The sequence below is a fragment of the Polypterus senegalus genome, chromosome 4 (assembly GCF_016835505.1).
Source record: "Polypterus senegalus isolate Bchr_013 chromosome 4, ASM1683550v1, whole genome shotgun sequence".
Lineage (NCBI taxonomy): Eukaryota > Metazoa > Chordata > Cladistia > Polypteriformes > Polypteridae > Polypterus > Polypterus senegalus.
Genome location: NC_053157.1, coordinates 186,823,962 through 186,837,326, shown reverse-complemented (window position 1 = coordinate 186,837,326; position 13,365 = coordinate 186,823,962). Strand labels below are relative to the sequence as shown.

The 13,365-nt window shown below is 35.7% G+C and overlaps 1 protein-coding gene across 4 annotated transcripts in view; it reads right to left on the bottom strand.

Annotated features, from left to right (window-relative positions):
• The window catches only part of LOC120527867 (C-terminal binding protein 1), a 443,475-nt gene that overhangs the window by 71,795 nt on the left and 358,315 nt on the right, over positions 1–13,365 (bottom strand). For all 4 annotated transcript variants that reach the window (XM_039751777.1, XM_039751778.1, XM_039751779.1 and 1 more), the window contains one exon: positions 6,395–6,549. In XM_039751777.1, coding sequence (XP_039607711.1) covers positions 6,395–6,549 — 155 coding nt within the window. The remainder of the gene's footprint in view (positions 1–6,394; positions 6,550–13,365) is intronic.

The window sequence follows — 13,365 nt, the reverse complement described above, 5'->3', positions numbered from 1 at the left end:
ACCAGACCTGATGTAATATTTACAGTCTTACAGTAGTTGTACATGTTGGAGAGAAAAGGAGGTAGAACAGCTCCATGTGGTCTATTAGTGCCACTCACAAAAAGTCCATTATTCAGGACACCAAAGGCTCATCCACCTGCATACCTGAGTTTACCCCTTAATAGGCAAGGCTGGATGGTACTGAAGGCACTGCAGAAATCAAAAAAACACACTCCTTACAGCTTTGTCTAGACAGGAATAAGCCTTGTGGATCAGATTAATAATTGCATTTTCCACTTTCTCTTTAATATCTGAATAGAGCATGTTCAAGTTTTTTTAAAAGTGTAGTATTGCACAAATTGATAAAAGTTTGTCATAGTTCCTTCCAAAATTACATGTCATGTGGCTGAAGACACCACATATTTATAAATGCAAGGTCAGAATGACTCATCATTCGAGTGTTGGTAAAAGAGCAAGTCATTTCTGTTGCTGAGCCCCCATGTGAAAAGGGAACAATATAAACATTAATAAGGTTGATGTAACTTATTTGCCTCAGCAGATAATGTGGACAAATTCTGACAGCCAGTATTTCTATGGCTGGATTGCAAATATTAGTTTTCACTGCACTAGACCTTTTACACTATTCCTTTTTCACACAGATGACCAGACCCCCTCCTGCCAGTTTTTTTCTTCAAAGAATGCACTGGGTCTCTGTGTGCACAAATATAACAAAATCCGTAAGGTGTTAAAACAGTATCAGGTTTCAGGCAGTTCTCTATAATACACAAAATGCCATAGTACCTGTGCATGGTGTGATAAACTACGAGAGCAGACAGTTTATCCATTTCATTTGAGAGCAATTGAATATTGCCTGTTACAATGGGTAGAATAGCAATTTATGAATCCTTTCTGTCTTGCTTTTATTCTTGTTCAAGCTTAGTTGAACAACTCCTGCAGTACAGTGAAATGGAGCTGCTTTAGCACTTGTGATTGCAGTACTAGTAGCTGATTATGGGAATATTTAATACACCCCAGTTGTAGTTTCTCAGTATTTCTGGATGATGCGGATGCAATGTAGCCCTCACACACAGTTTGCTATCCCTGTGACTTCTCCAGAATCTGCAGCTTATTGGAAAGGCAGTTGAGACAAGCTGGTGCTTGGGTTTGCAAAGATAGCAGCAGATTACTGATAAATTTTAAAACCATTTACCAATTTTGTCCTGGCTATTATTAGTGACTAGCAAAATACCCGCGCTTCGCAGCGGAGAAGTAGTGTATTAAAGAAGTTATGAAAAAGAAAAGGAAACATTTTAAAAATAACGTAACATGATTGTCAATGTAATTGTTTTGTCACTGTTATGAGTGTTGCTGTCATATATATATATATATATATATATATATATATATATATATACACACACACAAACACAGACACACACACACATATAAACATATATACATATCTACATATACACATATATACATATTTATACATATACACACATACATACAGATAAATATACATATATATTTACACACATACATATATATATATACATACAGTATATATATATATATATATATATATATATATATATATATATACATACATACACACATATCTATACTAATAAAAGGCAAAGCCCTCACTCACTCACTGACTCATCACTAATTCTCCAACTTCCCGTGTGGGTGGAAGGCTGAAATTTGGCAGGTTCATTCCTTACAGCTTCCTTGCAAAAGTTGGGCAGGTTTTATATCGAAATTCTATGCGTAATGGTCATAACTGGAAGCAGTTTTTCTCCATTTACTGTAATGGAGATGAGCTTCAACGCCGTGGGGGCGGAGTTTCGTGTGACATCATCACGCCTCCCACGTAATCACGCAGTACATAGAAAACCAGGAAGACCTCAAAAAAGCGCTCAAAAAACATGCATTATATAATTGAGAAGGCAGCGAAACAATAAGAAGCAAGCGAGTGACATATACAACCATATTGATGAGTTCTGCTACTTCGGAAACAAAGCACGATGTAAACCTACACTTTAAATTAAGTTCATAGACAGGCTGCGCTGGCGCTTGTAATTTAGTGCCTGCCCAAATAAGGCCGTCCGTCAGCGGCAATCCAATAGCAAACTGCCACGGGTAAATATTCACGGGTGAAGGACTGTGCTTATGGAGAGGAAGATGAGATGGTCAGGGTGGTGTTTGACACAAACTCAGCGAAACTGCGAGAGAAAGTTTTAAGTGCCAGGACTAAGGTAACATTAAATAAAGCTATGGACATAGCACGAGATGGCACCAGCACAGCTGGGAACCTTCGATGCAAGTACACCGAGTGGCTCACGTGAACTGACGCAGTGCACAGATAAAAGCAACAGTTCCAAAGAGCTGAACAAAACCGAATTACACAATTGAAAAGGCAGCAAAAATATGAAGCGCCTGATAAGCATATTCATAAATGCAGCTACTGTGGAAACAAAGCACACGGTGGAAAAAGTCAATGTCCCGCTAAAGGAAGACAGTGTAAAAAAAACCCGTGCATGCAGTGTGTCAGGTCTCAGATAAAGAAGAAGACGAGCTGTTTATTGATGCAGTAAGAAACGAATCGATGAATGAAACCTGTCATCTTTACAACGATTGACAAACACGGAATGTAACTTGAACACAACACATCCTACAAATACGAACCTGATTGAAAGAAATAATGATAATCAAATCCTTGATGACAGCAACAGCACAGCTGAGAAGCTTGATGCATGTGCTCCATAACGTTAAAAATAATGCATTTAATCACACTTTGCATTACAAGCAAAGGGGAGCTTTTGTCAATGCATGATTTCCTGGTACTGTACACCGATTACATTGATCAGCGCATCCCGATTCATTTTACCCTCGCACCACCTTAGTTTGAGAAGAAGTCTGAAAAAATATGAGGTTAACACAGAAAAACATCACCAATTCAAGCTTTATGAATAATCGATTCGCCATCAATAATTGTTTTGGTTTTATAATTTTTCCGCCAATAGCCATGATTAAATGAACGGTAAATAAAGTAAGAGCAAAGCGAGGGTGACTTATTTAGGCAGGCATATATATGACAGCAACACTCATGACAATGTCAATCATGTTACGTTATTATTAAAATGTTTCCTTTTCTTTTTCATTACTTCTTTAACACACTACTTCTCCGCTGCGGTAGCGGGTATTTTACTATATATATAATATATGAATTACCTCCAAAGCGCTGAGACTTTTGATATCATGAGCGTGTGTACAAAAGGGGTCTCCTGCCCAGCAAAAGTCGAGCAGCCAGCGCGCGTGCATAGCTGTGCCGGCCTTTGAGACGCTGACTGCGCTTCTGCCTTAAGTCAAAGTGAGCACTTTTAATTTTTTTCATCCGCCCCCTGAGCTATAGCCCAGACAAGTGCAAACACGGGACCTCTTTTCTACACCACGGCAAAATAATATTAAGGCGATTCACACTTTCTTTTGCACGTATACGATTATGAGGTCCTCAGCTCGGATTATGAAGACACGCATACGAGTGGAGGACTCACAGTGCCATCACAGCCGATTAATGGCGGGACTTCTCACCAGTCTACACAAGACCCACCACGACTGTCCCCAAAAGGCGATCATAACGTCAGCGAACACATCTCTCTATACTATATAAAAGAAAAAGGCAACTTTCCTTTCTTTACACCTTTTTTCCTTTTATCCCAAACCAAAGCCTTTCTCTCTTAACACGGCAGAGGACACAAAAATAATTTTCTTTAATTGCCGGTAAGGCACATTACCAGGGCACAAATTTGAGCGTTCACATAGAAAATGTAATTTCTATACCACAGCCGTCGTGTAGCGCCTTTCAAAAGGGATCTACTACCGAGAGATGATCCATATACATTTTAGCTGCTGTTAGTTACTTACCTGTTTTGTTACACAGTCTTTAAAATGTAGTTTACCCGCAACCACTCCAGTAAGGCTCAATGTACCTGTACTTCTTAAAAGCGTTAATGTTTTACTGTTTAATAACTTATAGACTATATTTCATTATTTTTCCCTTGCACTCAGTGACCAAAGCTATACACACACATATAGACACATACAAACATACACACAAGTATATGTATGTGTATATATATGTGTATATATATATATATATATATACACACACACCCTATCTAGATTATATATATATATATATATATATATATATATATATATATATATATATATACACACACACACACACACATACATGCATACATACACACATATATATAATTTGTGTGTGTAGATATGTATATAGATATGTAGATATGAAGATATGTATGTGTATATATATATGTATATTATATATATATGTATGTATGTGTGTATGTGTATGTGTATATATATATATGACAGCAGCAATCCAAGCTGTGAGAAAACAGTAAAAGGAGGCGTGTCAGGCGTGTGGTACATTTTCTGATGCAGCTACGAAAACAACTTGACGCTGCAACCAAATACACAAAACAATTACTTTGACAATCATGTTACATTATTTTTAAAATGTTTCCTTTTCTTTTCATAACTTCTTTAACACATGACATCGCTGCGCTGGTATTTTGCTATATATATATATATATATATATCACAGCGACACTCATAACAGTGACAAAACAATTACATTGACAATCATGTTACGTTATTTTCAAAATGTTTCCTTTTCTTTCTCTTTCCTTCTTTAACACACTACTTCTCCGCTGCCAAGCGGGTATTTTATATATATATATATATATATATATATATATATATATATATATATATAGATATATAGATAGATAGATAGATTTCAGCCTTCTACCTACAAGGGAAGTTGGAGAATTAGTGATTAGTGATGAGTCAGTCAATCAGTCAGTCATTGAGGGCTTTGCCTTTTATTAGTATAGACAAGTGAGAAGCAAGATCAAATCTAATCTAAATATTAAGTCACAACTACTGTAGTAACTAGTAAAATAAGTTCAAAACCAAAAAGAAAAACAGAGAGAAAAGGGAGCGTATACAAAAGGCTGCTTAGAAGTCTGTTTAACACTATATATAATTATGGTTAGACCATCAAGTGGTAACTAGCTTTTCGTTCTCCAGTTCAGTTGTTTTTTTGTTGGACGTATAAAATACAAAAAATTAATAAATAAAATCTCATTAATTCATGAAACTAATATTCTGCATAAAGTATTTCAAAAACTACAATTTATGTGGTCACCATTCATAAATTTACAGTTTAAGTGTTTCTTTTAAAGCGTATGCGTGTTGATCTTGCAAATGTTTCATACACTTGCCTGGTTTTCACATCAACAGATTTGTGTGATGTAAATACTCGATTCTTGCTGCCAAATGAAATGCAAATATGAAAATAATTCTAGGCTTAAGAAAAGAATCTAAGCGAAATGTTCAAAATAACTGGAAAACTGAAAAAAAATAAAGACAATTTATGTTACTTCATAGCTTGATATGAAAAGGCTTAATTGTGCTATATAGTACTGTTATGTTTCAGCCAGGGTTTATTTATTGGTTTCAATTATTTCTGTTAGTAGTGTTCTGTCAATTCATTATTTGTCTAATATAATTATTTTCTATTATAATCCTTCTGTTTTGTGGTTGGCTGTCCAAGAGGCAGGGCCACCTTTACCTCACCACTATGAGATTCAGCCATTTTAAAAGAAGTCCAGCTGTGTGCAGTACTTCAGCACTTATCTTTTTCCTCCAGTACTTAAAGGCAGGCTGACAGAATGCACATTACAGGAGTTTGGAGATTATTCAGTGTGTACTGCCATTCTATTGCTTTTCTTGGATTTAATGTTTTGCATCTGTCTTTGATTTTCACTTTCTGGATTTGTATATTTGTACTTTGTTGCAATAGACTGCACTTGAGGCCAATGCTTTTTGCCTTCTTTCTTGCTATTTTTGTTATATTTTATCACTGTGTTAATAAACCTTTCTTTTATAATTATTCTATATTGTCCATCTAAGCCAGGGGGTTTATGGCTACCTCCACTCTTGTGGAACACTTTAATATATTTTGGGAAATTCCATATATTTTTATACTATTTAAGTTAAAACCCCTTAAGGCCAGTGTAGCCTGAAACCAGCCTGTATAATTGAGTTCAGGAGTGTTACCTAATCTGGGCAGGACGGTGAACATTCTGGCCTGAATTGTAACTCAGTTTTTCAGACCTCACATCTTTTGACATTTTTGCGCTGCTGCATCACAATAAGTACGTGTGTACAAACAGCAGACAGAAGGTATGGTTGTAAATACCACCTTTTGAGTTACACTAGTCTTAATCATTCTAAGAATTTTTCTCCTGTCTTCCCTGAGACAGTAGGCATTCCTTTATACAAAAACATAATTATAGATGGGTCTTCTTACCTTTTCATGGATTTCTTGGGTGGACTGTGCATCACAGAATGCCACAGTTGCTACATCTTTGAGTATCGGCATCTCTACTGTGCAATCCCTGCCATCTAACAGTGCCACTAGTGGGCGGGGATGCATGGGCCCATTCATGATAGGAGGTCGAATGCCTGAAACAGAAATAAAGGAACACATAAATAAGACAAAGAAGGCAAGGTAATTAATTAAAGTATCTAGTCCCACATTATGAATATGCAAGTATACAACAAGTTTATCATTTCTCATAGAGAAAGATATTATAATGTTTAGGTAACACAAATGAAAGAAAACTGAGTTTAGTAATTTCCCCTCTATATCCAGATAAGTGTCCCTATAATTTCTGGCTTACAAAGTAAACAAAAAAAGCACTTGCAGTCTCTAACCAACAAATACAATTTTTTTCTTTTTAAAAACAGAGATTTTGGTTAATTAATTTAAAGACAAAAGCTCTTAAGCAACTTAAATTAATAAATGTATTAATCTGGATTAAACTTTGTTAATGAGCACTACTATATTTATCAGTGAGGTGAGCCCATGACAATTTTTTATTCTGATTTACCTAAAACTCACATTACAGAGAAAAAACATATTTTCGAATCTCCAGGAAAAAAAAAAAAACTATAGCATTAATGGGAAAAAAAACTACATAGTAAAAAACATAAATGTTTTCTTGCACAATGCCATACTTTGCATATTGACCAATTGAATTGCATAACAACAAGTGATGCTTGACCAAATATTTATTTTGCTCAATGACAGCACAATGTGAGTTAGAAATACAGATTTTCCATTTATTGCCTAAAATTGTCCATCACAAAACAAAACAACCACCCGGTTGGATAGTACAAGTGGATTTAGAAGATTGCCTTTTCTAGTGATGTGATAATGATATAGTGATAACTGGCCTATTGTTAAAATTCTAGATAAAAATGTTCTGTAACCCACATTTCCTTTAAGTAGTCCCATGCATTAAATTAAAAAAAGTTCACAAAATATCATAGTATCAAAAGGCAAACCTATAAAGATAAAACAATAAATTTAGAATATTTAAAAATTAACCAAAAAAGGAAATGTTCAGACTAGTCTGTTCTTTACAATTCTTTTTTGCATGACCTAAAACCTATAAATCAATTTGCCAAACAGTGATGGATCTCTATTGAGCTGTGAATAAGAACAGGCTTTGGTCATTTAATAGATTTCCCCCGGCTTGTCTGAAGCAGAAATTTTGTATTCTAACTACAAGATACTGTGTCACTCTGTTTCTTCTTCAAAAAGCAAAGCATGTATCAGGTTTTACTGAAGAAAGTGAACAAACCATCCAATGCTATTTATTACTTAGGTTATATACATGGGCAAAATTTAAACTATCATTTTAAAACAACAAGGAAAGAGGTCAGGGTACATGTTAAAAAAAAAAATCAGCACTGCAGTTTAGGACCCAGTTCTTATATAGCAAAATAATTCAAATGTTGTGAGAAACCCAAAATGATGTTGTTGCATAGCAACAGTTAAGTTCACTGGCAATTGAGATGCTAATGGAAAATACACCCAGAAAAAGAGAAAACATGCTTTCTCTCTTTTCACCACTATTCTAATAACTGCTGACATTTTAACAAAGCCGCAACTGGCAAATAAGTACATAGTGTAACAAGCTCTATTACTACAATGGCAATGGAGTCTTCTTACCTACTGTTGGATAAAGCTATGCATCATTTAGTGTGTTTTATTTAAAAACTGCCATCTGTACCAGTATTGTTTCTGAACAAACAGCAGTGGTGTAAAATTAGCGAAAATGCTCAGTAACACGCTAAACTGTAGAAACTGCTGAGGTGTGCTGGGGTACTCAAGCCAATTATTAACTTACAAAACAGGTGAGCATTTTCTCACAGGAAATTAAAACTATGTAATCATATCTTTATTTGTTAAGACAGGCGGTACTACTATACATACAGCAATTCTCTATTGTGCAGTTAATAATTTTAAAAAGATCTCAGGATTATAGTAAATTACAAAATGTCCTTGATACAATAAATTTCCTGGTACTTAAAAAGCTGCTACAATTGCCTCTTGAGCATATTTACTTTAACATCATAGTTTGTGAGCAAATAAAAATAAAAAAATTTTAAAGATAATTTAAAATGTAATAGTATTAATTTCCTTCAAAAGGAATAATGCGACAAATAAGGTGAATTTAAAAGAATGATAAAAGGAAAAAGAATAATCATAAACATATTTAACTTAAAAACCAAACTGAAATATTTCAGCTTAGCAAAGAAGAATGTATTTCAACTCCAGGAAGATTCATCCAGTGTAGATTTATAGTGCCCTTATTTTCTGAATTTCTCTCCAGGTTATTGTCAGAATCTTGCTTTTCTCTCCTTGTCCAGCAATACCACAGTAAACAGCCTTACCATATGCAAATACTAATATTTTACTGAAATATAGCTGCCACAAGGTCTTGAATTTCACACTAAGATTGGGACAACCATGCATTTTACTTACAGATATTGAACTATCTATGTTAATAAGAGCAGGAGAATCCCATCTCTATATATAGACAAAAATTCAAATTAAAGGCTACAGGTAATGCTAATTTTATTAAAGTTTAAGTTGTCTTGGGTGTTTTATACCGTTGCAATGCAAACTGAATATCAGGAGTATGCATTTTGATTAATGTTGCATTCTAATATTTGGACATTACATACATATATATACACACACACAAACATTTTGCAGGGCATTTAACAGTATTAAAGGGGAGTGTGTGCTGGCTGGTGCTGATCCCCTGATGCAAGACAGGTAGCCATACAGAACAGACACTGTTTCTTAAAAGAAAGTATTCGGATTGGTGCACTGTTTATGGTTGGCCTTCCTGTTGTGGACAAAAGGCATTCACTTCTTTTTTACAGGATACAGAGTTTCACTGCTGTCTGCAGCTGTGCCATGGATTATGTGATGATGAATAAAGCATACTAACTTAATCTAACATATACATTTGTAAATGTATTTTTTCTGTAATTTCCAGTGGTCTTAAATTTGGTATATATTTATGTATACATGCAAGAGAGATGACAAATCTGAAATTGTGACAATCACACTAAAAACAGAAAAATACTCATGCATGTCGGGTAAAGAATTTTCTATTTTATGATCACAAGTTTCTCTGACCTTCTTAATCTACAGTATTTTGGAAATGTGGGGTATGGAAGCCTATCATGGAACAAGCTTGAAAACAGGTCATGTGCAAGAGTCTATTGTAAGGCTCACATGTAAAAATATGCTCACAAAAAGTCAGTCAGTTAACCTGATTCACACATTCACACATTTGTATGTGGATGAAGAAAAACCCACATACAAATTCCACATGATGAGGCATGGAATTTAAACCCAGAGTGTTAAATTTTGTAGGCAGCAATGTGATTCACTGTGTTGCACAGTTCTATTAATTTGACAAATGCATTTCTTGAAGCTTTAAAAATGCAAAATTGTTTTGAAATGAAACTGTGAAATGTTAAAGTTCACATAAAGAACCAGTAGGAGGACCCCATCATTACAGATAATTTAGCATACTTGGCTCAGACTTAAAGGAAGTCATACTACAATATTTTTTCAATGTTTTAAATTACTTATATTACTATCAAAAAATGTGAGCTTTATAAAATGTTCATGATATCGTAGTATGTGTACTGATATGTTGACAGTTTTTTTATATTTAGTTGTCTCTACAAGAATGCTCTGCTCAATTGTTTTTTCAAATTATGCACATGATCTAAAGTTTGTTTTTCTTTTGCAGGCTGGAGTTCAAAACATTAATTTTAGGTAAAAAGGTAACTCAAAAACCTCCATTTGTGTGATAATGTGTGCAATTGTGCCATGTGAAGGGCTGACATGAAGTCTAGAATGGAGCCGAGGATACAACTTTAAATGGTAGATTTACAGTGCCATGAAAAAATTATTTGTTCCCTTTCTGACATCCATTTTTGCTTATTCATACCACTTGTTTCTGAACTCTGAACAAGTTAAGAATAATACAAGGACAACCTGAGTAAACACAATACAATAAACACAATAAAATGATCATTTGATTTATTTAAGGGAAAAAGTTCACCAACACCTACACTATCCATGTGAAAAAGTAACTGATCCTTTACATACATACACAGTAGATGTAGAAAGTATTCAGAACCATACTCTTTATATACATTTTTATGTTGCAGTTTTGTGCTAAAATCACTGATGTTGATAGAGTCGCCTACAAAAATTAATGAAAGGATTGCGTTACCAATCTCAGAAAGGCTACAAAAAATACTGCAGCATTTAAAGTTATCAAGCGCAAAGTTGCCTTCATAATTCTTAAATGGAAGAAGCTTAGAACAACCATGACTCATGCCAAACAGAAAAATCGTGGAAGAAGTGCCAAAACCCCAAAGGTCAAGTGGCTGAGTTCTAGAGAAACTGTGTGGAGATGAGAGAAGCTTATAAATGGACAACCATCATTCCAACAACATACCTATTTGGGCTTTATGACAGGGGACCAGACAAAGGCCTCTCTCAGTAAAAAAACACATAGAAGCCCACATTGGAGTGTGTAAAAAAGACATCAAAAGGAATCTTAGATTATGAGAAACCAAGATTAGCCTCATGTCTGGAGGAAACAAGACACATTTCTTCACTTGCTCAATATCAAATTAAACAAGAAAGCATGATGGTGACAGCATCATGTTGTAGGTTTTTTCAGCATCAAGGACTGTGAGACTAGACAGGTCTGAGAGAGAGCAGAAAAAGCAGGAGTACAGAAATATATATCCTTAATGAAAACCTTCTCCATAGTACCCTTGTCCTCAGACAGTGCCGAAGGTTCAACTTCCAATAGAACACCGACCCTAAACACAAAGCAAAGACAACACAGGAGTGGCTTAGGGACAATTCTAGGAATGTCCTTGAGTTGCCCAGTTAGAACTCAGACTTGAACCATGAAACATCTCTAGCTGTAAATAGCTGTGCACTGATGGTCTCCATTGTACGTTATATGGCTTAAGAGGATATGCAGAGAAAAATGGCAGAAAATACGTCCGCTTTGGAATAAGTCCAACTTGGTACACATCCTGTTTGGACGCAAAAAATTTTGCTTGGTATAAGACCTTTGTTTGGAATACGACTTGCGTGCTACCCTTGTTTACCTCTCTCGAGACAAAGCCTCGACTGCCCACGAGCGTCAGTGTGCCAGTTGCTAGCATTCAGAGAACAACCCGCACTATAACTCTCTGTGAATTTTCACGTGTGTGGTATAGCGGGTCCACAGCTCCTGTCAAAGGCCAGTTTTAAAATAAATAATCACCGCGCTTGTGGCTTGGTGAGGGGGCATGGTAGTTGTGTGGCTGAAGCAGTTCTCAGGGCGATTCACGATGTGGCCGTTTCTCACCTAAGTGCACAGGTGAGAGACCATCCGCATTCGTGATTGTTCCTGGGGCTGCTTATCTTGATAAATAGAAGCGCAAGTCAGCTACAAAGGGAGGAAAAAGAAAGAACGGATGGGAGGTTCCGAGAGAGAAAGAGAAAGAGAGAGTGCAAGAGAACGTTGCCGCTGAACAGGGGGCCTGGGTGTTGGGCCGACATCCGGGGAATAGTAGTAGTGGTCACTCCCGCTGAGTGATCATGGAGCAGGATTGACCGAAAGGAGGGTGACTCTCCACGTAAGGACTTGGGCAAGTGTATTCCCCAGCTTTGGCGCTCTGGTCGCTGTGGATCCCAAGTCGCTGTCAGGAGGAGCCTACCGGAGCCAGGGATCGGAGAGGTGAACTAAACAGTTGAAGTAGGCAGAATGAAGGTTAGCTGCAAGTAGGGCGACTCCCCTGTTGGGAAGCAGGGGGGCTGCCAAGTAAAAAGGCATCGGGCTTCTTGTTTGTTTTTAAAGAATGCGTCCTGCTGTATTTTAATCTCATTGTTTTTAAGAAGACTTTTTTCTATTGTTTTTAACCTCCCATGTTTCACTTCTGATTTTATGGATTATTTATTGAAACTTTGGACACTGCACTTTAACTTGAACACCTTGTTTTGTGGATTGTTTTAATAAAAGCACTTTGCACATTTTCACCATCCCCATGCTTTATTGTGCCTCACTGCTAAGCTCATCGGTAACATTACCGACGGTGTAGGATTCAAGGGGTGTAGGGATCATATAGCAAACCAGCATCGTCACAACGTGATTTTGTGTTTTTTCACGTAAATTTGAATTGATTGTTGAAAAGTATGAAGGTGGCATGCGCATCCGGGACATGGCTGTTGCAACCGTTTTCCAAGAACGACGGTATCTGTGAAAATTGTGAAAAACAAAGACGTTATTAAAAAGTAAAGCGAGGTTAAATTTTCATTTATTTCATCTAATTGCTTTTGTATTTATGTATTTTAGTATTAAGCAGTGTTTAAATTATTTTATACAATCAATGTATAATATGCCAATAACAATAGGATTTTTTTCCATGGGAACGGATTAATCGTTTTCCCATTATTTCTTATGGGAAAAATTAGTTTGGTATACGTCCTGTATGGTGTAAGTCCAAGGATCTGGAATGGATTAAGGACGTATACCGAGGTACCACTATATATATATATATATATATATATATATATATATATATATATATATATATATATAAAATCTCTCTATATATATATATATATATATAAAATCTATATATCTATATATCTATATCTATATATATCTATACTAGCAGAATACCCGCGCTTCGCAGCGGAGAAGTAGTGTGTTAAAGAAGGTACGAAAAAGAAAAGTAAAAATTTTAAAAATAACGTAACATGGTTGTTAATGTAATTGTTTTGTCATTGATATGAGTGTTGTTCTCATATCTATCTATCTATCTATCTATATATATATATATATATACCCGCGCTTGGCAGCGGAAAAGTAGTGTGTTAAAGAAGGAAAG